The sequence below is a fragment of the Centropristis striata genome, chromosome 3 (genome assembly GCF_030273125.1).
Source record: "Centropristis striata isolate RG_2023a ecotype Rhode Island chromosome 3, C.striata_1.0, whole genome shotgun sequence".
NCBI classification, from domain to species: domain Eukaryota; kingdom Metazoa; phylum Chordata; class Actinopteri; order Perciformes; family Serranidae; genus Centropristis; species Centropristis striata.
Genome location: NC_081519.1, coordinates 4,783,668 through 4,810,212, shown reverse-complemented (window position 1 = coordinate 4,810,212; position 26,545 = coordinate 4,783,668). Strand labels below are relative to the sequence as shown.

Genomic DNA, 26,545 nt, shown 5'->3' with positions numbered 1-26,545 from the left:
TGTTGGATGCTCGAGGATCTTAAATCTCTCTGCGAGCACGCTGGCTGTAAAAAGCAGTGGAAGGAAAAGTGAAGCAGGAAACAGGAAAATACTAAAAGATTAGGCAGAGGATTGGATTATTGATTATTATCAGTTCACTTCATTGAAGGTAAGTGCACGCAATTTGCGTAATCTTTGGTTTAGGTTGCAAAACACAAAAACGCGAGAAGTGAAGAATGTCGAGGAATGTTCTCCGAGGTTTATTTATCAGTAACTCTCATCTTGAGCAGGTTGCTTAAAACGGAGGACGCATTGTTGGTTTCGAAAACTTTTGCAGCGATAAAATATTTTCGGGTGAAATATCAGACGTGCTCACGCGATTTAATGAAAAAAAAAAAAAACCTGCAGGAGAGTTTTCTGCAACATCAGTGTAACCTGGATGATGCGCAAAAACTGTATATTTAAAGTGTCAGGCTGCTGAGCTGCAGGTTGTCAGTATAATATATTTCCAGGCTGCTATCGGTAAACAAAAACCTGTTTTGCTGTTAATGGCAAAGTTTGCACATAATTCCGCTCAAGTTCATTCACAATATGAGCTATATAGTTCATAAAGACTTGCTTGAGATTTACATAAGGCATGCTGTTCATGCACTCAGACTGCAGCACCTCTTGAGTTTCACAGTCTCACTCACAGTCTCGCGGTGTCCCTATCTCCTTGTCATTATTTGTCATCATTTCACACCCAAAGAGCTTGAGATTGCAATAACCACTTACTTTGCCAAAGCGCAGCCGCCACTTTATACACCCCAGAAGGAGAGCGGGTGCTCTGACACTTCAGGATAGTGAGGGTGCCTGTCCTCTGTGCTGAAGAAACCGAAAAAGAGAGGCACAAACAGGTGTGTGTGTGTGTGTGGACCTCCAACACTCCTTCCTTGCAAGGGCTCCAGTGTTGTGTAGATTTCATTTTTAGCATTGGAAAAATGTACTTGGATCAATCGCAGGGCATCAGTAAGCTATTGTGCAAAAAAAAAAGAAAAAAGTTTGGGAACCCCTGCTGCACTGCCAGTTGGTTTGGCACAGGAAACAGACTTGCCATGAGAAAAGATCTTGTGTTGGAGCTCAGTAAGAGCAGAAAACACTTAAGGGGTTTAGGAGCAGAAAGCACTGTAGGAGATTTATAGACAAGATGATGCACTAAACTGTACAGCTTCAACTCATGTTATATTGTGCATAATTATTATATGTTTTTATAGCATTTTTTTTATAGTTCTTTGTTCATATTCTTGTATTTTATGTTCTTTACTGTTGCAGTACTTCTGGCTGCTGCAGCCTTTTTATTTCAGATTCTATTAAAGCGATTTGTAAATTACAGAAATTTAAAGATTAAACAAGATCTAAGGTATTTCAAAGAAAAAAACAACCTTTAGACATAAAACAAAATAGAATGGTGCACAGTAAGCTGCTGCAGGTTCCTCTACTTTTTCAGAAATTCTGCCACAAACGTTTTTTCACAGGTGTCTATTTTTTCTCCTCTTAGCCTTGATGGTTTGTTCTGAAAGACTCATCATTGAATAGAGTGTTTTGAAGGCTTGGGTGAATAGAGATTCGGCCTTTTGTTTATGTAACGGGCTTCACACTGAATTGAACGTGTTACCTGGGTTGTGTTGTGTGTGTCACTGGGCATTCAGCCAATGAAGTAAAAGTCATATAACTGTGATTCACAATGTTTTCAGCCTGACATGGTAAAATGTATGTAAATAAGATGCATATTTGTTATTGTGTATTTGGTTAATATTCTGGATTTTGTTTTGTAGATAGTGTTCAAGTTCAGGTCAGTAAATGGAGTTGGGGCCACATGCAGTGGCAGAGTAACTGGGCAGTGATGTCGATGAGTACGCAGAGAGCTGTTCTGCACAGACGGTACCTACTGGTATGGTGCATACTGTAGCACTTGGTGACCATGGCAACAAAACAACATCAGAAGAAACTGGTCAGATGCTGGGAGAAGAGATGAATGGTCGACTCAATGCATAGCAGAGTGGAGCACCGAGGAGGGCTGATTCACACTCATCAAAATGTTCCCCTCACTCTGGACTTTGAGAAAAACAAACACATTTCTCCGCGTCTGTTCGAGTCTGATGTAATGTCCTTGAAAATTGAAAGAAAGTGTGAATGTGTTCTTTGTGTTCACAGCTAGCGAGAGCGACATTTAGGCCATAAATGAGGCATTACAGGCTTTAAAATCTGGCTCAAATATCTCCACCACCATCTGCCCCCTGTCACCGAGCAGCTCCTTTTGAAGAGGCTCGGCTGTGGCCAAATCCACGGCTCCCTCTGGCCCGCGGCCACCGCCTGACGTGGCTTTGACCAACAAACCTGGGTTCTGAAATAGCGACACATTGAATATTTTATCACAAAAGAAGACAACAAACCCCTTGCTAGGTAGAAAATAAAAAAAGCAAATTTCCCGTATCTTCATTCAGTCTATGGGAGAATTTTTTATTGAGATGGACGATGTGACTCTGTGTTCTCAGTGCCCCAGAACTGCATTCAGAAGGTGCTCCGGGGATTTCAGTTGATACTTCATAAATATCCACCTACACACACACACACACACACACACACACACACACACACAGTTACATGCTTCCTCTTGGACACTTACAAAGTGTGCTACACTGTAAAAAATGTTTGTAGAAATTACAGTAAAACTGTCAAATTGCCACAATTGACACTTTTAATTACCGTAAATCAAAGAATAGCACAAAACTTTTACTTTTGCTGTCATAAACTGTAGAAAACACATAGTTTTGCTGTAAAAAATATAATATTTTCATATAAAGTTCATGGAGAAATACCATGATGTTTGAATGAATGACAAAATTACCCTAAAAATAACAGGAATATTCAGTCTAAATGACAGTTTTTGCTGATATTTACATTTAAATTTACAGTAGAAAACCCACTCACTGTCATTTTTTTACGGTGAAGTTCTGGCAACCAAAGCTAAATTAAACAGATTATTTTTTACAGTGTAGTAGGACCTACAACAAACTGTAACAAGGCAACAGTAAACAATATCCATAAAAATGAGCAGCTACTTCAGGGAACATCATCATCCACTTTTTATCTCTGTAGCTCAGCACGACTCAGCAGGCATATCCGTTACGGTGTTTAAAAGTTAGGAAGCAGTGGAGCTGGATCACAGAGCTTCTCATTGTTATCCAGCTCCACTGCTTTCTTCTTTATTCATGTTAATTGGACGTTGAATTGATACTTGTTTGGAAACTGAATTAAAGATTTTATTGTTTTTTTATGGCCCTGCAATTCAATGTAATGCAAGACAGTCAATCTAAAATACATAATTAATTAAATAAATAATAAATAAATAAGCGTATGATATAAATCCTGGAATATATAAAGGAGGCAATTCATATATAAATAAATATCAATAGAAATAAGTCAGTATAGTTTAATAATTAAATATATATATGTAGGCTTTTATATTAAAAGGCTGTTCTTTTGGGACTTTTATGTCATGATTTCACAATTATATAGTTACACATATATACATATGTGTGTGTGTGTGTGTGTGTGTGTGTATATATACATATATAGCCTCAAGATTTATGTTATACCCTCTTTTTCATAGGTCTATACATTTATTTCATCTGCATATTTCTTCATTAATGACTAAAATGACATTTCATATATCTTTAACTTATGTTAAACATGAAATTAATCATTTCATGCAGGGATTAAAATATGGCAATGTGTCACCCAGTTCTAAGTTAAGACTTTTATTATGTGAGATTTAAATATAGCAGCTCTGCGAGGCCATTTGGTATGTTATTGCATTCCAGAACAGAGAGCCAAAATGCATAAACCCTTTCAGCAAAGAGTATGAGTGTCTGAGAGTTAGTCTAGTTAGTCTAGTCTAGTTATAATGCCTCATTTTAGCCAAGCAGAGTCAATCTGCAACAGCTGTTTTACTGCAGTTTTTACCTCTAATTATACCCTCATTATGTTGTTTAGTGTGAACTCCAGTGTTGGACATATGAGATTGGAACTGGGTTTTGGAACCATATCAGACTTTTTTCTGCTGTTCGTTTTAACCACCAAAATGTGTCCCAAAATGCATGTTTTTGTTCTTAATTTTGTCAAAATCGGGCCGACGTGCAGAACATAGCTTAGTGAGCCAACGGTGTCTGAGAGGTGTGAAAGTGAAACATGTTTTATTTAAAATTATACCATTTCCCCTAAGTGTCAGTCTGCAACAGCTGGAACATAGTGTGAAGATGTATCATCCATCCTTTGTTTTTATTCAGAATCAGACCTGTGGTGGCTGTCTAAAGATGTCAGCTGAGATTTCATCCTTAACAGATGAATAAACAAAAGACTGACATCATTTCTCAGCAGCGTAAAGTAATATTGAAACGCATAATAATTGTTTATGCATTGTTAATTGTCATGGTTGCTGTTTTTATTGTGGTTAATCAGAGTCCAGTTGTTAATGGGATCCAGATTTGTGTGCTGTATTTTCTCAGAAGCAAGATGAGATGAGAGCTTTATGACTCTTGTATGTCCCTTCAGTACTTTAATGTATATAGCCCCAAAAAATTACACAATAATTCAATTCTTGGCATTATTTACAGTGCTAACCCAACATTTTGCAACCATTTTCCATTAATATTTTTGGTAACACTTTACAATAACCATCTAAGTGATGTTTATAGATGGTTTATAAACCAATTATTAACCATTTACAAAATTCTATACATATTTAATCTTTAAATGTTTTTTCAAACAATTTCTTAAAGGTATAAGAATCATTTTGTAATCATTTACATACTTAATATGGTGTTAAAAATGTTATAATGAGTGCAAAACTATTAATGAACTAATAATTATAATGTAATTGTTTGTTTATGGTAAAGTAACTATCAACTTACATTAATATACCTTCTATTTGGCATTTATAAACATTAATACATTTTCTATTTACCATTCTAAATGGCCTATATGCGGCTTATAAATGATGATTAAACATTAATAAACAATCTGTTTACCATTTATAAATGATGGTTATTGTAAAGTGTTACCATATTTTTAATTAATAACTTTGACTACAGCCTGACAGTAAAACAAGACAAATCAAAAGGAAAAATACTTACACAAGGAGTGCTTTAATCTTAGTTTCTTCTTTTGTTTAGTGAGTGTGACTACGTATATAATCCCAACTCGTGTTTTTTCCCGATTTACAGTACTTGTTGCCATTCATAGTGTGTATCATTGGGCCTGTCACTGCCCGCCTCTCTGCTGGGATAAGTGATCATTTTGCTTAAAGTAATTGTAAGCTGGTTTTATCATAACACCCACAAACAGACCCAGAAGAGTCTGGAAAAGCTGATTAAAACTCTATTCTAGGTGGCAGTTAGCTAAGTACCCCGCCCTCAGGAGTTCCTGCCCTGACTCATGGGGGGATTACTGATTGGGCCTACTGGGCACAGGTCCAGAGAGATATGTTTCTGTTGTACAGCACCTTGTCACTCATTTTTGAAAGGTGCTATATAAATAAAGTTATTATTATGTACAAATCAGGACTTAAATGACAGCAAACAAAAACTAGAGCCTGGCTGATACGGGATTTCTGAGGCCGATACTGATACTGATCCGAGTGTAAAATTCCTCGATTACTGATATGACCGCTCATATATTGAATTTTTGATCTGGAATTCAAAAAAGGCCTGTTCTATGTGTATTGTGCACCAATTTTTCCCTGATATGCTTCTTCAAAAGTACTCAGAAGCTGCCTTATTAAACATAACATTCTTAAAGAATATTTAATATTCTTATACATTATTAAGCATTGTACATACAGTGAATAACGTTGTCAACTACATTACCATGTTTGAACAGTAGTCCCTCACCAGTTCACCTTCGCTTTTCACCAATCTGTAGGGCATAAAGGAAACAATTTCATTTGTTCAGTGCTCTGGATGATCATTTTTAAATCACCTCAGCTTTTGTTTTCTGCATTGTATGTTCTGGAACTAAAGTTTTCGGTAACACTTTACAATAACCATCATTTATAAATGGTAAACAGATAGTTTGTTAATGTTTAATCATCATTTATAAACCGTATATAGGCCATTTAGAATTGTAAATGCATAATTTATTAATGTTTAACTTACTACATCATTTATAAATGGCAAATAGATGGTATATTAATGTAAGTTTATAGTTACTTTACCATTAACAAACAATGAAATTATAATTAATAGTTTATTAATAGTTTTAGTTGCACTCATTTTAACATTTTTAACACCATATTAAGCATAATAATGAGTTTTGAAATGATTCATATAACTTAAAGGTTAATTGGTTGAAATGTTTTTAAGATTAAATATGTTTAGCACTTTGTTAATGTTAATAATTGGTTTATAAACCATCTATAAACATTATTTAGTTGGTTATTGTAAAGTGTTACCAAGTTTTCATACTGGTAAAGTATGTATATGTTGGCAAATACTGGCAGATGTATTGGTCTTGCTCTGCATAAAAATACCACACAGACCAAATTAATTACAAACTGAGAAAGAACAACTATAGAGAGGCACGAAATGCTCACAGAAAAACACCAAAAACATACAGAGAGATGCATTACAACTACAAAAGAGACGCTAAACTATGACGTCAGTGTCTCTTGCTGCTGTGTGGGAGACGTGGTGGGGCCTTTTGCATATCTGCGCCCAGGGGCCCTTTGTCTCATAATCGGCTTTTCTCTGTCTTGATCTGTTTGAGCCACCGTGGCTAATCATGATAACAAATTACTAGAGAAATAAAAAAAATGTTGGCAAAACAAAATACTCTTTATAATAGTACAATATGGTAGAAATGATGTAAGTTGTTTATTTTTGTCCGTTTTCCTTGAAAACTAAAGAATCTCAGTTGAAGAGGTTTTTACCTTTACCTACTTTATGCTACTGGAAAATTAATTGGACACAGATTTGATATCTGTTTATCAAATGCAACAGCTCTGCTTTGTCATTATTCCCCAAGGGTGTCCACAGTTAAGTTCTCTCAATGCCGAGCTCTGCGACAGTCTGAGTTTGAAACAGCATTTACATTCCCATTAATGAAGAACACTTCATTCAGATCTTTCAAAAGGCAAAGATAAAAGAGCCCTGATTCAGCAATAGTCAAGTGCCGTCTATCTTTTTTTTCTTCTTCTGGTGAAGGAGAACATCCTTTTATCTCCAAGATCGCTTTGAAAGGTGGGAAAAACAAGTGCACACAAAATTCTGTCTGACTTATCATACTTACTGTTTGGTGTTTGGTGCACCGTGGCACAGTGAGTCAAGCTTCCAAGAAAAGGTGAAGGGATCTGTGATTCACTGCAAGGTGTAATGATTGCATTAAATGGTTTTGCGTCAGCCTCGCCCCCTGACTCTCCTTGGAATGGATGGTATTGTTTGTCTTTGTGTGGTGGCTATTTTTTGGTACGGTTATTTTGAGAGACCAAGGCCACAAAAGTACCAACGAGGCTGATTCAAGGCGAGATGAAATATTGCTCACATGGCTTGATACATTTGGTTCAAGGCGTTTCAAAAGGTACACTGTAAAAAATAATCTGTTTAATTTACGGAAAAATACCGGCAGCTGTGGTTGCCAGAACTTCACCATAAAAATGACAGTGAGTGGGTTTTCTATTCTAAATTTAAATGTAAATATCAGCAAAAACTGTGATTTAGTCTGAATAATCCTGTTATTTTTTAGGATAATTGTGTCATTAATTCACACATCATGGTATTTCTCCACAAATTTTGCATGAAAATGTTATATTTTACCTAAAACCTGTGTGTTTCTTCCAGTTTATGACAGAAAAAAAGTAAAAGTTTCGTGCTATTCTTTGATTTACGGTAATTAAAAGCGTCTAATACAGTGATATACAATTTTTCATTTTATGCCCTATTTCTGATGTATTTGACAGTGTTTTACTGTTATTTCTACAAACCTTTTTTACAGTGTACCACAAATCTGTTGCTTGAATACACCTTGCAAAAAAAACATTTTTTGGAAGTCATGACCAAAAGGAAATGAGGAGAAGTACTTGTTCTGGTGTGCATCCCTGTGTACGAATGAACACCGTGGCACAGGAGTGCATTATGAAAAGAAATAATTCTGATACGCAGACAGCACAGTTGTGTGAATTTAGGTGAGAGCCAGAAATCCCTAATGATGAGTGTGGGTATTGTTCTTGCAGGATTCATGCAGAGGATGTAATTTAGCCGAAGCATATAAGGCTCATCACACTCCAGACTAATGGTGGACTGGCAGCCCTCCTCTTTAGGACAGAGGGGCTTGCTATTGTACTCTGCATGTGGTTCAGGCCAGTGGTGAACTGGAATACATTATTGTTTTGGCTGGAGCGCACATTAAAGACATGGCCTCTGTGTTTGAGTAGTTGGCCACATTCTCCGACCCTCTTTACTCACCCATGGGAAATGTGTTCTTTACTTGTGTGCAAACTACTGGAAAAAAATACAGCCCGGAGTAAAATCACTGTCTGGGATGAACTTATAAAGATAATGGCTAAATAGAGGAGACTTGATCCCTTTGGCTGCTCAACGATGACAACCAAATGCATTTTAACAAGAATAAAGCGAGTCTGGCTTCATATGAGAGTGGTCGACTTTACACTACATGAAGTGCAACATGTTCTAATAAATGGCCTGTAGAACCTGATAATGTAATAAATTCCCGTTAATGTAATAAAAATCTGCACTTGAGTCCAGTGAAAATGTAATAAAACCTGATAATGTAATAACTTCCCGATAATGTAATAAAGTGCATTTCCCAATAATGTCATACACTTTTAACCAATAATGTAATAAAGTATTACATTAATGGGAAATGCACTTTATTACATTATCGGGGAGTTATTACATTATCAGGTTTTATTACATTTTCACTGGACTCAAGTGCAGATTTGTATTACATTAACGGGGTTATTACATTAACGGGAATTTATTACATTATCAGGTTCTACATGGCCCTTCGTTTTACCATTGTGACATTATCATAGGGTCACAGTTTTAAACATGTCACCAGTTAGTGTTGTGAAACAGAACTGCTCGGTTATCTCTGGCAACAATATGTGTTTGATTAGGTTAGGGGCTGTGACGATTTTCTCACTGCAGAGAAAAAACAACATAGCCCTGTGGTTTAGCAGTTAACCACAAATTAGTCCATGTCTGATCAGCCAATCAGAGGCTTTGCTCCTGATTGGGCATGTGTGTGAGAAAGCTCTGATTTCAGTGTGGTCACATGTCAAATGATCACGGTGTTGAAAAAACATCAAAATTTGGGTTAAAATAAGTACATGACAACCTTAAATTATGTGACTAAGTCAACATTGGTCAACATATTCTCCTGGATGAAAGTCCTGAGCCTGTTTGACCCATCCCACCACACTGAACTCTTCCCTCTGTGGACTTTCTCGCTCTTTATACGATAAAACTTGACTTCCTCTTTTGCTCTTGTCTTTATTATAGTGTCCACTCGAGGTCCCCACCTAACAACAAGCATAAATATGGGTCATAAATAAGCTGCTTGCATGGACAACTTATAAAGACATTTTTTTTGGTGAAGATGGTAGTGACTTAGAAACACTGGTAGTTGTGTGCAGTGACATGCAGTACAGTTAATATGTTAAATATTTTATTATTTACTAGTTTACATAACCCAAGTTATATAAAACACCTTTTTGTTTCTATTTTGTCATTTGTGACTGTAGCATTAATAGGAAATAGAAAATAAATAGTATTTTGTATTAAACAGTATGTTACCTCTGTAATAGTACTGCATCTGCCTTGTGTGTGTGTGTGTGTGTGTGTGTGTGTGTGTGTGTGTGTTTTATTATTTTCATGCCTGTTTTAATTGCTGTAGCCTGTTTGATTTCTTAAAAGCCTAATCAGGGAAAAAGTCTGCAAATTAGCTACAGCTTTAAGTCCTGTGTACACTGCATTGGTTGCATTTTATTTAAATGCCTCCATGTATAAATTAACTAAAATATTATTAGCACGACTTTTGAATTTTAGTAAATACTGTATGTAGTGGAAAATGTTCAGTTAAAACCACTGTGGTTGTCACTTCTTAAAACTCTCTCTCTGGCTGTTACCCAAATAGTAATAACTGCAGTGAAGATCAGTACATTCGGGCCCACACTGAGAAGTTTATGTAACATAAGGGGCAGGTAGGAGATCTTGTTATACCTGGGATGAGCACTTCTTATAGAGGGAAATATTACCATAAACGTACCAAAAAAAAAGTACAAATCGTGTTTCACTTGTGTAATGTTTCTGGCAGAAGAGGATGTGTGACATGCCTGTCCTTGAGAACCAAGCTATAGTTGCATAGAAAAGCAGCAAGTATTCAGTAATCTGTTGGGAAATATGTTTTAAAAGTAACCCTCCCAACACTGATAGCACTATATGCAAATGCATCCAAAACTTGGTCAATTATTATTTTTCTCCCTGCAGTATATGGATCAAAGACAGATAAGCTCCATTAAGTTATTATAGAAAAAGAGGCTAAAATGAGGAACATGAGTGGAAACAGACCCTCTTAAGTTATAATAACCAAGCAATTTACATAAGGTAACAGTGTTTATGAGCTCCACAGCAGAGATCTGAGGAGACTGGATCACAGAGTAATGAGTCCCCTTGTGGACAGTAGCACACTGCAAACACTGCTGCCTACTGCCTTCAACTAAAGGGCTCTCTCTGGATTCACAGAGCATGAGATCTTCTGCATGAAACCTTCGGCTTTGTTGCTTCCAAGTAACAGACAGTAATAAAGCCCATCCCGTTAACTTGCATGGTCTTTAAACGCCATTTCTTTGTATTTTTAAGACCTCTCTTTGTTGTACTACAGATACTACCGGGTGCTAAAGCTGCTAGAAATCACTGCCTCTGATAGGGTCTTGACTGAGGCTCCAGACAGCACCTCAGTCAGAATTTCTCTACTCCCACTCTCCTGTGCTGGCTGCCATTTCTACTGGAAGGCCTGCCAAAAAACTGGGTCTCTTTTCCATACAAGTATCCTGTTTCACCAGTCATTTTTAGCTGGTAGTGGTGGGCCTGTATAGTATTCTGTTGTGCAGCTGCAGCGATTCAGGTCACCCTCATTTAAAGTTCTACATTTACATAGAAACTTTTGTAGTTAACTGCAACATAAAGCTCCACTGCATATTTTACTATAAATGTATGTTGGAAAGTTTTTTAATGAAGAAGGCCTTTAATTCAAAACACTATAGGTGCTAATTCCTTAAGCTCAATAACCAGTGTAACATCGCCCTGTGTCCATGCAGTTCTAACGGTTAAAATAAGCAGCAAGGTTATATTATTTATTAAGTTATTTATTTATTTATTGAGGCTGTGAAATTGGCATAAAAATGTGTTAAATATTTTCTTTGTTTCTTCGTGTTCCTCCATCCTCACTAGTCAGAAGTGTATACAGTGTTCCACCGTCCACAAAGGGACTCATTAGGATCCAGTTAGTGAAATGTTAAATGCAGTGATTTATCCTGCAGTGTTTTATGTTCGCAGATATACAGCAGCAGTCAGCTGTGTTCCCTCGGTCAGCAGAGTGTTTTTATTTATTTATTTAACCTAACATTTAGTATGGTTGGTTGATATATGTATATAATATACTGTATACTGGGAGATTATATACATTTGTCTACCATCAGAGATTTTTTTTCCCATACCATTAAGATTTTGATATACATATATCCCTTTGCAGATCTTTCCACTGTTGTTTAAGTTTAAGTGGTTGCAAATCAATAAGCAGCTCTGCTTTATGGAAATATTTGATTTTGCTGTGATTTTTGCATCAATGAGATCAAGAGATTAATTGCAAATGTGACTATATTGAAACTAAATGATATCTGAAAATTCATACACTGTGATAGAAAATTGTATTTATATTCACATCACCACCACACCTTTGTTAGCACTTATCATTACACTACTCACCATAGCTTTCATATAATCTTGATCTGTATTTATATTTTTCATTCAAACTACCACTTTTTCCCCCCTGTAATTTATATTTCATTTTGCTTCTGTTTTTGTTGCTGTGACAAGTGAATTTCTCCGTTGTGGGATCAATAAAATATAATCTAATTTAATCTAATATTATCAGAAAATGAGAAAGTTTAATTAGCAAAATAAGAAAACATGCAGAGCAATGTAAATATTAAAGAAATAAATGTAAAGCAAGCTCAAAATAAATCAATTAATAAAAATCCGCCCGAGCCTACTGATTTGAAAATGGGCAAAAAAAGTGCATGTATGATCAATTGCAGGCTGGATGTAAAGCATATAAATGACTTGTGTGATCGAGGTTGTTGTGAGTTTTATGCAGAGTATTGTCATATTCACTTTTGATGCACTGTATGCAGTTTTATCTACTCTGACCTCATACTGATCCCCTCGTTACGCTGCCTTAAATCACATCCGTTAAAAAAACGCTTAAAAATGATTTTTCATCCTAGCCCTTATGTCTCCCCCGCTTTTCAACACAGAGTGACGCCTTTGGATGTAGCAAAGCGAATGTTTAAACTGAGAGTTGCTCTGAAGTACAGCGTGCGTGTCAGTACAACTGTGGGTAGTTACAACTTCATCTTCCCCTGGCTCGCTATAGCCAAAATTAAAACACAACACACTTGTTCCACCAGAGCCCACAGATGGAGTTAATAGCATTCTCAACTTTCAAGAGTAGTTGGAAATGTAAAAACGGAGACAAAAGTTGCAGCAACAGCACAGGGTCAAGTCCATCTGAATATTATTTTCTGTAGAAAGCAGACAGATGAATAATGCCACAGCTGCTGCTGCTGCTGCTGCTGCTGCAGTACAGAGCTGACTCACTGCAGAGTGGAGAGAACCAAGCCCAGCAGTTCACTGAGGATGATTATGTTATTTGAACATTTCATTTTTATGTTGTTTTGCCCTTGTGGTAATTTGAAATCATTTGCTCCCACAAGCTCAATTACACTTCTCAGATGTATGAACGAAAAAGTTTCAGAGAAAGAAATAATCATGTGCCCAAACTGCCTCCTATAAATGTGTGTGCATTAATTTACTGCCTTCATTTTGTGTTAAGTGCCCACACTGAGCAACAGTTTCCTCCACATCTATTATTGCCATTAATGAAACAGTTTATCTGTAATTTGTGCTGCACTTTTTTTTTTTTTTGCTACAATACATTTACAGTAATATTGTTTTATGTCATTCAGTAATGAAGCTGCAGCTCCAGGGATAGGCCTTTGGATTCAGATGCTCACTTGTGTCCAGATCTCCAGTTTAAGGCCAATCAAAATGATGCTTTATGGCGCCCTGGTAGCACACCTGGTAGAGCGCGTACCATAGAGGCACCGTCCTCGTGAGCGGGCGACCCGGGTTCGAATCCGACTCGGAGCCCTTTCTCGCATGTCTTCCCCTCTGTTTCTCACTATCAATAAAGCCTTGAAAATGGCCAAAAAAATATCTTTAAAATAAAAAAAACAATGATGCTTTATTATTCAGGAGGATCTAACCCAGGGGAGGGCAACCTTTACTAACTAAAGAGCCACTGTTGGCCAGAAAAAAAGAGAAAATCGCGGAATGGAGCCACAAATCTTATATTGAGCAAAAAATGAGAAAATTAAACAGCCTAATAAGTCTAAATTAGCCTACCAACATTATTAATAGTCAAATTATGCATTTATTAATACGATTTTGAAAACTAGTCTATCTCAGGGAACTCAAAACTAAACTCAAAGTTGGCAAACTTAAAGGTTAAGGCGCCGGGCCGGAGACTTTCGTTTGCTATGAAGCACATTTTAGTTGACTTAAATGTCAAAACTTTTTAAATATTTAAGATTAATATACTTTTTTTTTTTTTTTTTTTACAATTGAAGAATACAAATACTTTTTGGTCTACACCATTGCTTGATTAAATTTATATGTATTTTTTTTGTCTCAGCCACGGGGAGCCCCAGCAGGCGGCCTAAAGAGCCACATGAGGCTCTGGAGCCACAGGTTGACCACCCCTGATCTAACCAGTTGCATGTTGTCTGCAGGTTGTGTTGTGGCAGGACATTCCCTGGCTATAGGGCACGAGCTGCCATGCCATTTGGTTGTCTGACACTCGGGGAGAAGAAGGATTACAGCAATCCCTCAGAGGTGGCCGACAAATATGACCTCGGACAAATCGTCAAGTCGTGAGTACATCTACACTACCGGTCAAAAGTTTTAGAACACCCCAATTTTTCCAGTTTTTCATTGAAATTCAAGCAGTTCAAGTCAAATGAACAGCTTGAAAGGGTACAAAGGTAAGTGGTGAACTGCCAGAGGTAAATAAAAAAAGGTAAGCTTAACCAAAACTGAAAAATAATGTACATTTCAGAATTATACAAGTAGGCCTTTTTCAGGGAACAAGAAATAGGTTAACAACTTAACTCTATGGAGTCTTGGGCTATTTTGTCCATTTTTTAATTCTTTTCATGTCTTTGTAAGTCATTTTGTGTCTTTTTTTGGTCATTTTGTGTCTTTTTTTTAAGTCATTTTGTGGCTTTTGGTGTCTTGTTTTTGTCATTTTGTGTCTTTTTTTGGTCCTTTAGTCTAAATATGTAAAATTTCACATAAAATGTGAATTTGAAATTTTTTTTTTTACTTTCAAAACACTATCATGCTCAATAAAGAATTTTAAATATTGCAAATGTGCATTAATTTCAGAGTACACTGAGACATTAAACTGCATCATTTTCAATTAAATTCTGGAAAAGTTGGTGTGTTCTAAAACTTTAGACCAGTAGTGTATGTTTCATCAACTACATCAGCTTTCAAGTAATCTACCCAAAATATGATGTACGCCTCTTCTATCCTCTTTTCTAACAGGGAGGAGTTCTGTGAGATATTCCGGGCAAAGGACAGGAACACCTTGAAAATGTACACCTGTAAAAAGTTCCACAAAAAGGATGGAAGGAAAGTGAGGAAAGCGGCCAAGAATGAGATAATGATCTTAAAGATGTAAGTGAAGCTTTAAGCTCCTCATTATAGAGTCTACATATCTGAGGCGCTGCCCTGGCTCTGAGACAAAGTAACGTTGCAAATGGATCAGCAAATTATTTCTTTAGGTCGAGCCAAAGACATAGAAAAGTATGGTGTAAAAAGTTTTGCCTGTCTATATTCTTAGAGCAATAGACAAGGTTTTTCTAAATGTGAACAAAGTCAATAAAAGAACCTAAACCAATTTTATATGATGATAACAATACATATATATACATATATATATATATATCTATATATATCTGTATATATATCTATCTATATATATCTGTATATCTATATATCTATATATACATATATATATATATATATATATATATATATATATATATATATATATATATATATATATATATATATATATGTATATATATATATATCACAATATCCCATGTCTTCTGGTTATTCAATAAATAAATAGTCTATATGAAATAACCCCAGCAAAGCAATTTTTGTATACTCCACACTTGAGCAAAATTGCTTCTCTATAGCACCAGAAGCTGATTCCACTGTTGACCAACAACTATTGAACCATTGCACTGGATGACATGTTTCTTTATTACCACAAACTGTTTATTTTGATACATAATGTATACTGCCCTGCTGCAATACTCTCATCGACAGGTGGAAATAGTCCTTGATAAATACACTGTATGCTCCTGTTTGTATAATTCTTACTAAAAAAAACTACAGCCTTGTTTTTTGATATAGAAAAAATATTTTCTATATTTGTATCACCTGTGCCAGTAAAAAAGGTGCTGGTCACACTAATCTACAACTCCAGTTACTCTTTTCTTTCCATTTCGTCATTTGAGGGGCTTTTATTTTGTCTTTTCTCTGCCCTCACTGAACATAAACTTCATGTCTTTCTATACTGCAGTCCTATATATCCCCTCAGAGCTCATTTACAATTCCAAGCTGAAATTTCCTAGTTTATCTCAAATCTTGTGACTATTTCAGATGATTTCATTTCTGCATATACAAGCATACAAGTAAAGTGCCATAAGGCGTGTTTCCACTGAGTACTTTTTGAGTACTTTTTGGAAAGCTGTGTTTTGGCTCCGCCCACTAGTTAGTTCCCCTCGGTCTCTGTTCCCATACAGGTACTTTTGTACTGGCTAACAACGGAGTTCGAATATGTGACAACAGACCAACGCGGCAAGCAGTGTTGATAACTTTGTTGCTATATTTATAGTTATATATATATATATATATAGTCTCTTTTTTTTTTAAACAACTAGCGACAAATCTAGCGACTTTTTCTGGTGTTATTGGAGACTGTTGGAAACTGTCGTTCCTACTCTCCTTAAGCCATAAGAACCCAGACCCAGTAATCCTTAAAGGAAAATTATGGGGGATATACCACAGACCAAGTACCCCTAAATGTCAAAGATCTGTGATGTGACATTGGGCGTTTATGGTATTTATGTTTATGATATTTCTTATTTTAAAATAAAAAAACTAGACACATTTTCTACTTACAGAGACACAAATTCGCCTTTTTGTTTGTATCACCACAACATATATAAAAATTGTGACTTTAATTTGTTCAGGAAATATGGTCAGAAGAAGTTAAATGCAATAAAGAACACCCTATTAACAGATTAGAATTGTTAAATGGGTTTAAACTTAGCCTCGTAACAAAAAATACGCTTTTTGAAATGAGCTACTTTTTCACATTTCTGTTTCCAGTCACAGCCACATTTTGGCCACAAGTCACTTCTTGTCACATGACCACCACACCAGGGTGTTGAATATACGTCACTGAGGGATTTAATGAGTTAATGTGAAAGATAAAGCTGAATATGGGAGATTCTAGAAGATTTAAGTGTTTGTTACACCCGTGTCACCATGGGTTCTTATGGGTTAACAAGTAGCAGGTGATGTCCCAAAGCATTCACAAGCGGCCCAGTCCTCCCACAGCAGTCTCTCCCAGCTGCAGTCAGCCGAACAGGAGCTGTTAACCCCTCATCATCTAGTTTGCACCAGTCTGCAAATGAATCACGCACGCACAAAGTCGCCGCCTCAACCGTATTCAATCAGCGTCGACTAGTTAGTAGTGGCTCAGAAAAGTACCCACCCGAGGCAGATACTTTCTGAGCCACTTCCTGAGCAGCTAACCAGTAAAGTTGGATGGATCTTGGGCTCCTCTGGCCCAAGCCACACCCATAGATAGATAGATAGATGGATAGATAGATAGATAGATAGATAGATAGATAGATAGATAGATAGAGAGAGAGAGAGAGAGAGAGAGAGAGAGAGAGAGAGAGAGAGAGAGAGAGAGAGAGAGAGAGAGAGAGAGAGAGAGAGATAGATAGATAGATAGATAGATAGATAGATAGATAGATAGATAGATAGATAGATAGATAGATAGATAGATAGATAGATAGATAGATAGATTGATTGATTGATTGATTGATTGATTGATTGATTGATTACTTTATTCATCCCCGAAGGGAAATTCGGTTGTCACAGCAGTCCGGTATTCAAGTACAATAAAATACAATAGAATAAATACTGGGGTAGCATAAATAAAAACAACAATAGAAAAAAAACACAGAATAGAACAAGGACACTTAAGAAGTTAAAAAAGAAGATCAGTTGGTAGGATGGTTGACAAGATGAAGGTAATTAAACTGGTGACATGATGGCAACAATGCTATGGTGACTAGACGGTATATAATAATAATAACAATAATAATAATAATAATAATAATAATAGTACAGTATATAAAATATATTATATAATCTGTAATAATAAATAATAAACAATATAAAAAAATAAAAATAAAAATAAAAATAAAATAGTGGCTCACTACAGGGAAAAGTACCTAATGGAAATGCATCTATAGATTTTGAGTTTGAATGTTTGACATAAGACTCTATAGCTCAGTAGCTTGTACTCGTCTTTGACTCTATTTCTGTCTCATTTTAAACCCCACTTACATCCCTCCATTCTCCTCCCCCTCCTCGTCCTCTCTTCCCCCTTTTTGCTGCTTTTCAAAGGGTAAAACATCATAACATCCTCCAGCTGGTGGACACTTTTGAAACCAAGAAAGAGTACTTCATTTTTCTGGAGCTGTGAGTATTATTAGAGGCACTTGAGAGAACTGTCGGCACAGACTGGTGTGCACTGTGCTTCCTCATCTCGACTCAAAATGATGTTTTATTCAACATGTTATTCAACAAGTGACATGCATTCCATTCGAATGTCCCGTCTCTTCAGCGCCACAGGCAGAGAGGTGTTTGACTGGATCTTAGATCAAGGATACTACTCCGAAAGGGACACCAGCAATGTGATGAGGCAGGTGTTGGAGGCTGTAGCTTACCTGCACTCTCTGAAAATCGTCCACAGAAATCTTAAGGTATATTACACTGCTGACACCTAGTGAAAAATAGTAGCATTTCACCACACTTATTCAGTTATTCATACAGTACAGGCCAAAAGTTTGGACACACCCATCTCATTCAATGCGTTTTTTCTTTATTTTCATGACTATTTACATTGTAGATTCTCACTGAAGGCATCAAAACTATGAATGAACACATATGGAATTATGTACTTAACAAAAAAAGTGTGAAATAACTGAAAACATGTCTTGTATTTTAGATTCCTCAAAGTAACCACCCTTTGCTTACTAGAATATATGACATGTTTTCAGTTATTTCACACTTTTTTGTTAAGTACATAATTCCACATGTGTTCATTAATAGTTTTGATGAATTTACAATGTAAATAGTCATGAAAATAAAGGAAACGCATTGAATAAGAAGGTGTGTCCAAACTTTTGGCCTGTACTGTATATATATTTTTTTCTTATTTTTTAACATTGTAGATTAATATTAAAGACACCAGAGCTATGATGGAGCACATATGGAATTATGTAGTAAAAAAAAGTGTTTAAAAAAAAACTGAATATGTTTTATATTTTAGATTCTTCAAAGTAGTCACCTTTTCCTTCGATGGTCTTAAACACATTAGGAAGGCAAGAAATTCCACAGCAATAGGTGGCTATTTTGAAGAATATAAAATATACAAAACTTATTCAGGTGTGTTTAACACGTTTTTGTTAACTACATAATTCCACATGTGTTCCATCATAGATTTGATGTCTTAAATATTAATCTACAATGAAGAAAATATAATAAAAAGAAAGAAAAGCCATTGAATGAGAAGGTTTGTCCAAACTTTTGACTAGTACTGTATATACAGTTATGGAAAAAAAATATTAGATCACCCTTTTTTATCAATTTCTTGTTCATTTTATTGCGTCTTACAACTAAAGATACATTTGTTTGGACAAATAACAACAAAAAAAGCTCATAAGAGTTTAATATAAGAGCTGATATCTAGACATTTTCCATGGTGTTCTTGATAATAACCAAAATCATTATATATGATGTATGGGTAACACTTTACAATAACCATCATTTATAAATGGTAAACAGATAGTTTATTAATGTTTAATCATCATTTATAAACCATTCATAGGCCTTTTAGAATGGTAAATACATTATTTATTAATGTTTAACTAACTACATAATTTATAAATGACAAATATATGGTATATTAATGTAAGTTTATAGTTACTTTACCATTAACAAACAATTAAATTATAATTAATAGTTTATTAATAGTTTTAGTTGCACTGATTATAACATTTTTAACACCATATTAAGTATGTTAATGATTATGAAATGATTCATACACCTTTAAGAAATTGGTTGAAAACATTTAAAGATTAAATATGTATAGCACTTTGTAAATGGTTAATAATTGTTTTATAAACCATCTATAAACATTATTTAGTTGGTTATTGTAAAGTGTTACCGATGTATGTATATATGAATAATAGTTATTCATATAACTGCTCTTTGGTAATGCATTCCAGTTTGATAAAACTGTATTTGTGTTCTCCTGCAGCTGGAGAATTTGGTGTACTTTAATCGTCTGAAGCACTCCAAAATCGTTATCAGTGACTTCCAGTTGGCAAAACTGGACAGTGGACTCAATAAGGACCCATGTGGTACTCCAGAATATCTTGGTACGTGACATAGATAGATTCAATTACATTTTATTGATAGGTAGGTGTGTAGTTGGACAATAAAAACATAATAGATAGATAGATAGATAGATAGATAGATAGATAGATAGATAGATAGATAGATAGATAGACAGATAGATAGATAGATAGATAGATAAATAGATGGATAGATGGATAGATAGATAGATAGATAGATGATAGATAGATAGATAGATAGATAGATAGATAGATAGATAGATAGATAGATAGATAGATAGATAGATGATAGATAGATAGATAGATAGATAGATAGATAGATAGATAGATAGATGATAGATAGATAGATAGATAGATAGATGATAGATAGATAGATAGATAGATAGATAGATAGATAGATAGATGATAGATAGATAGATAGATAGATAGATAGATAGATAGATAGATAGATAGATGATAGATAGATAGATAGATAGATAGATAGATAGATAGATAGATAGATAGATAGATGATAGATAGATAGATAGATAGATAGATAGATAGATGATAGATAGATAGATAGATAGATAGATAGATAGATGATAGATAGATAGATAGATAGATAGATGATAGATGGATAGATAGATAGATAGATAGATAGATAGATAGATAGATAGATAGATGATTGATAGATAGATAGATAGATAGATAGATAGATAGATAGATAGATAGATGATAGATAGATAGATAGATGATAGATAGATAGATAGATAGATAGATAGATAGATAGATAGATAGATAGATAGATAGATGATAGATAGATAGATAGATAGATAGATAGATGATAGATAGATAGATAGATGATAGATGATAGATAGATAGATAGATAGATAGATAGATAGATAGATAGATGATAGATGATAGATAGATAGATAGATAGATAGGTAGATAGATAGATAGATAGATAGATAGATAGATAGATAGATAGATAGATAGACTTTATTTATCCCAAGCTGGGAAATTACAGTGTAGCAGCAGCATTACACACAGAGACAATAACAACACAATTAAATAAAAAGAACAACCTAGGCATACTTCAAACAATAAAATATAAAAATACAATAAAATACAATAAAATGTAATGTAAAAATAAAGTGTCTAAAGAAGGAGTATGTATTAAGGAGCAACCAACCTTGTTTCTTTATTGTTGTTCAGCTCCTGAGGTGGTGGGGAGGCAGAGATATGGACGACCTGTGGACTGTTGGGCCATCGGTGTCACCATGTATATACTGTAAGTGCTGAGAATATACAACAGTCATTTTCTGAAGTTTATTTAAGTGCCTTTATCAAAATGTGTGATGCCCTAACATGCTTTCTTTCTGCCAACTCAATAGTTTGTCTGGAAACCCTCCTTTCTATGATGATGCAGATGAAGATGATGATCGTGATAAGAATCTTTTCCTGAAGATTTTGTCAGGCGACTATGAATTTGATTCACCATATTGGGACGACATTTCAGATTCTGGTAAGAGACCGTCAGTTTATTTATTTCCTTTTTATTCGTTTATTTCGTTTTTCTTAGTAACATACACATAAGTGCCAGTGGGCACAAGAACATACAACATAACATAAACATAAACATAACATAACAAGGGGAGGATTGTGCATTAAGTAAAACAGCAGAGTCGACATAAGCACATCATACATAAAAATATAAGGATGCTGCTTGAATATAGCGAAGTAATTAAAAATTAAATTTTAATAGAGGGTTTGATCTTATCTTTGCGATCTATATGAAATCAGGTCTTACAGTTAACACATAGCTGAGCCATTTTGACCAGTTCTCTTCAAAAATATCAGTTTGGTTTCTTTTTTGTGTATTTATTTTTATTGTTTTCATAACAGAAAAATATATACAAATTATGTATACAAATTAGAGATAAATGGTGGAGCTACACAGAACAATATGTTTTGGTTTTTTTGATTGAGTTTTTGACATTAGACAAACAAAACAAGGGTATAACATAAATGGCACAGCAATAGAATAACACTAATTCAGTTTTTAGACATTAAATCAAGAAAAGGTTGCCATATTTTAAAAAAGATATCCTCTTTAGTAGATATGATGTACCTGATTTTCTCCAAGTGTAATACATTTCCCAGCTCTCTCAACCACATTTCAAATGTAGGAGCCCTTTCAGATTTCCAAAACTGTAGAATTAACTTTCTCAGTTTGGTTTCTTAGTTTAAATGTAATTCTCTCCATAACATATATATTGTAAATTACATCAATCCAATCATTTCCGTCAGTTTATTTAAATGCACATCAATCTAATTGTATTCTTCATGTTACAGAATATGTGTGTTATGGTTGGACATTTGGAGAAGCAAGTTCATTGTTGTTGTTGTAATACTTTTTTTTTTCTTATGCTGGGTGTCCAACTTAAACCGTGTTGACTATATCGATCTTCTGTGCTGTTGGATTGAAGATGTGTGTGAAGCATCCAAGTTTCACCCAAAAAATAAAACTTAACTTTTAGAAAATGTCTTTAAAGTCTTTAATACATAATTTATTATATGACTCTGGACAGACATGATGTGAACTGCATCTTGGCTTCTTGGAGGAGGCGTGTGACTGCGAGGCGATAATTCTTAGTTTGTTTTGTTTTACAGCCAAAAATTTAGTGGCATCTTTGATGGAAGTGGACCAAGATCAGCGATTGACTGCACAGGAAGCCATTGCCCATGAATGGTAAAAAAAAAATTAAAAAATCAAATATAATATAATTCTTCCAGCTTGTTATAAAATGCATGTCATCAAGACAGTTCTCCTGTTCGTTCTCTCAGGATTTCTGGAAATGGCGCCTCAGACAAGAACATCAAGGATGGCGTTTGTGCACAAATAGAAAAGAACTTTGCCAAAGCCAAGTGGAAGGTATTTCTTCTCATATATATCATATATCAATGCATTTCCCTCATATATCATTAACTATAACACATGTTAGACAAAGTTGGACTTTACTTCAATGTCTATTGGAAATATTTTGGATTTGCTATAGTTAAAAAAGATAAATATATCCTAATATTATGACTGTTTTATATTATACGAATATTGATGCACAGACTGTACTGACTTCTTTTAACTACGACAACCATAATTAGGTGCAATAACTATTTTATCCATACATACCTTAAGGTTCTTTCACTTATTTACCACAAACATAATCAATTTCTCATGCTTGTGTGCAGAGGTGGGAAAAGTATTCAGGTCCTTTACTTAAGTAAAAGTACTAACACCACACTGTGAAATAACTCCACTACAAGTAAAAGTCCTGCATTCAAAACTTACTGAAGTAAAAGTACAAAAGTATCAGCATCAAAATGTACTTAAAGTATCAAAAGTAAAAGTACTCATAATGCAGAATGGACCCAGTCAGACTGTTTTATATATTATTAGATTTTTAGTATTGATGCATTTATGTAAGCAGTGTCCTAATTTTGTAAAGATAGGGCTCATTTAATAACTTAATATACTGTTATAAGATTTAATTTTTTAAAAAAAGTCTAATTACTTTAAATTGATCATATATGTTATGTTAAATCTAGACCTGTAAAGTAACTAAAGCTGTCAGCTCAATGTAGTGAAGTAAAAAAGTACTATATTTGGCTAAAAATGTAGTGAAGTAGAAGTAAAAAGTTACATGAAATTGAAATACTCAAGTAAAGTACAAGTACCTTGAAATTGTACATAAGTACAGTACTTGAGTAAATGTACTTACTTACTTTCCACCACTGCTTGTGTGGTTCTAGATAGAAATAGAGACTAAATAAAACAAAACAAAAGTTAGTTATCAAATAAAAGCAGCACCAAAAGCAGCAAATGTCTGTACACCTTCTTACTTATCAGTCATAAGCCTTCCTCACAGCATGCATCAGTATGCTGCCACTTAAATTTAACCCATAAGAACCCACGGTGACACCCATGTAACAAACACTTTAAATATTCTACAGCAGGGGTCTCAAATTAAATCAAATTCCAATTAAATCAAATTAAATTAACTCAAATTACCTGGCGGCCGCTGGAGGCAGTATCAAAATGACCAAAAAAATCTAAATTACTTAAAAAAGACACAAAAAAGACAGACAAAATGACTTAAAAAGACACAAAATGACCCAAAAAAGACACAAAACTACTAAAAAAAAAGGACACAAAATGACAGAAAAAAACTAAATTCCTTAAAAAAGACACAAAAAAGACACAAAGTTTCTAAAAAAGAGACACAAAATGACCAAAAAAAGACACAAAATGACTGAAAAAACACTAAATTACTTAAAAAGACACAAAATGACCAAAAAGAGACACAAAATGACAGAAAAACACTAAATTACTTAAAAACCCACAAAATTACTAAAAAAAGACACAGAATGACAAAAAAAACCCCACATCATAAATATGTTCTGCATGGTTCACTTGGTCTGTGATATGTCCCCCATAACTTTCCTTTATGGATAACTGGGTCTGGGTTCTTATGGGTTAAACCCACCGTATGTTTTAATCACCCACAGAAAGCTGTTCGTGTGACCACCCTCATGAAGAGACTGCGGGCGTCTGAGCAGGGGGATTCTGGGGCCTCTGGTGTTGCTGCAGGCGGAGCAGCCGACCCCAACACGCCCAGCGGCGCTCCTGCTCCTCCAGCTGGCGGCAGCGACGGTGTTGCCGCCACTATAAAGGCTGCTCTTAGTGAAAAGGCTCCTGACACACAGACTGCCAGCATCCCGCCACTCTCCTTGCCCAGCGCAGCCAGACAGGAGGAGCAGCCACAGGCTCGGTGCAACGGCGACGCTCCCCAAATGTTGCCACAAAGAAAGGGAGACTAGGCGCCAAACGAGTACGAGAAGAGGACCCTTGCCAACCAACAAGCACATGTGCAGTAGAGCCAATAACTTTGGCATGATAATACCATGTCTATGCTGTTCGACTACCCCCCAGTTTGCAGAGTTATTTCACGACATCATGCATTCGATCATTTTTGCCTTCTGTATTGATTGGTCTATTGAATAGTGTTCTCCACTCTCCCTTGTTATTTTGTGTAGAAGTCCCTTTAAAGCTAGTTGCAAAGTAGCTCTTCTGTTGTTTCCTTTTCCCTGAAAACTGTAAAAACTCATAGTGTAATTTAGTGAAACCATCTTTATTCATCAGCTCATTGTATATAGGTGTAATTGTCTGTTTTCGAAAAATTGCTAGTTTTCAGCTTCAGAACTTACAAACCTGAGTTCCTGTCTTGTGACTTAAAATTATGAGTTGAACGATTTGGTTAATTGACCATAACAAGATTTTAAATTATGTTTATTGCATGTGTATTTGAGTTAACTTTTCAGAAACCATGCAACTGATTGGAATACATTTATTGTAAAACATAATTACAGCTTTTATAATGGTAAAATACCAATTTTACACAGATGACTGTCTTTAAAATATTTGTTCAAGTTATTGTAACAATCAGGAAAAAAAATCATAAATTAGTGGATTCAACTTAACACTCTTCTTCGGTGCAGTACAACTTCAGTCAGCTTATAATTTTAAGGGAGCAAGAAAGCATATTTTTAAGTTGAAGTGCCTTAATATTTGTTGCAGTAATGTACTGAAATGTTTCAAAAGAAACAACTTGATTATAATTACTTACAGATTTCTTTGAAATGTTTTAGCTGTTTTCCTTTGCCCTTCTGTTTAGTTTTACGCTGCTGTATTGATACTTGTGTTCAGTCCTCCTTCACACTTCGATTAAAAAACAGAAAACTAAATTTAGAGCGTTGTATGTGGAGTGATGTTTTAGCTGTTGTTGTTGTGTTGTCACTTGTAATAAGTAAATTTCAGAGTTTATAGCTGAGTCCATATACTGTACCACTATGTATTTTTGCATTGTATACATGTGTATTTTTTTATTTATGTGTGTATTTAGCAACATTTAGCTGAGCTAACGGGTTGCTACAACGCTTGTGAATGAATAAAATGAGCCATACTGATACTGATGAAACTGTGACATTTTTCTAAAGTTGACAGCATTAATATTCATCCATTCATTCAACTTTTTGTATTGCACAAAATCCAAGCAATCTTTGTCATCTTAAAAATAGGGGTAGAGAATATATATTTTATATTTTTTTATTTTAAAAAGAACTGTTTCAGAGTGACCAATACATTTTGCTTCATGAGGAGATTTTTCACTTTTTGACTGATATGAGTGCTCGTATCAGAACAAAGCAAACATAGCTTTTGGAAGATGTAAATCCAAGATATTTCATAATAAGTTAAAGTCAGTTAATAAGAGAATGGGACATCAATGATGCAATAAGCTTATGTAAGTGACATATGTCCAGACATGCATTACTTAAAAAGATATAAGATTAAGTAGAATATATTATTTTCCACTGTAATGGCTTATATAAAAT

At 34.9% G+C, this 26,545-nt stretch overlaps 1 protein-coding gene across 1 annotated transcript; it reads left to right on the top strand.

Annotated features, from left to right (window-relative positions):
* On the top strand, positions 1-26,119 carry LOC131969032 (caM kinase-like vesicle-associated protein). Its single transcript, XM_059330148.1, has 11 exons — positions 1-148; positions 14,108-14,248; positions 14,925-15,056; positions 18,102-18,176; positions 18,322-18,460; positions 20,020-20,140; positions 21,311-21,386; positions 21,490-21,620; positions 22,769-22,847; positions 22,943-23,030; positions 24,662-26,119. The coding sequence occupies exons 2-11, from the start codon at positions 14,154-14,156 to the stop codon at positions 24,971-24,973; spliced, it is 1,248 nt and encodes a 415-aa protein (XP_059186131.1). The 5' UTR covers positions 1-148; positions 14,108-14,153; the 3' UTR covers positions 24,974-26,119.
* Positions 26,120-26,545: the final 426 nt, after the last annotated feature.

Coding starts and splice junctions, on each gene's coding strand:
- LOC131969032 (XM_059330148.1), top strand. CDS start 14,154: ATGCCATTTGGTTGTCTGACACTCGGGGAGAAGAAGGATTACAGCAAT. Junction 15,057..18,101: donor GAGATAATGATCTTAAAGAT/GTAAGTGAAGCT, acceptor TGCTTTTCAAAG/GGTAAAACATCATAACATCC. Junction 20,141..21,310: donor TGGTACTCCAGAATATCTTG/GTACGTGACATA, acceptor ATTGTTGTTCAG/CTCCTGAGGTGGTGGGGAGG.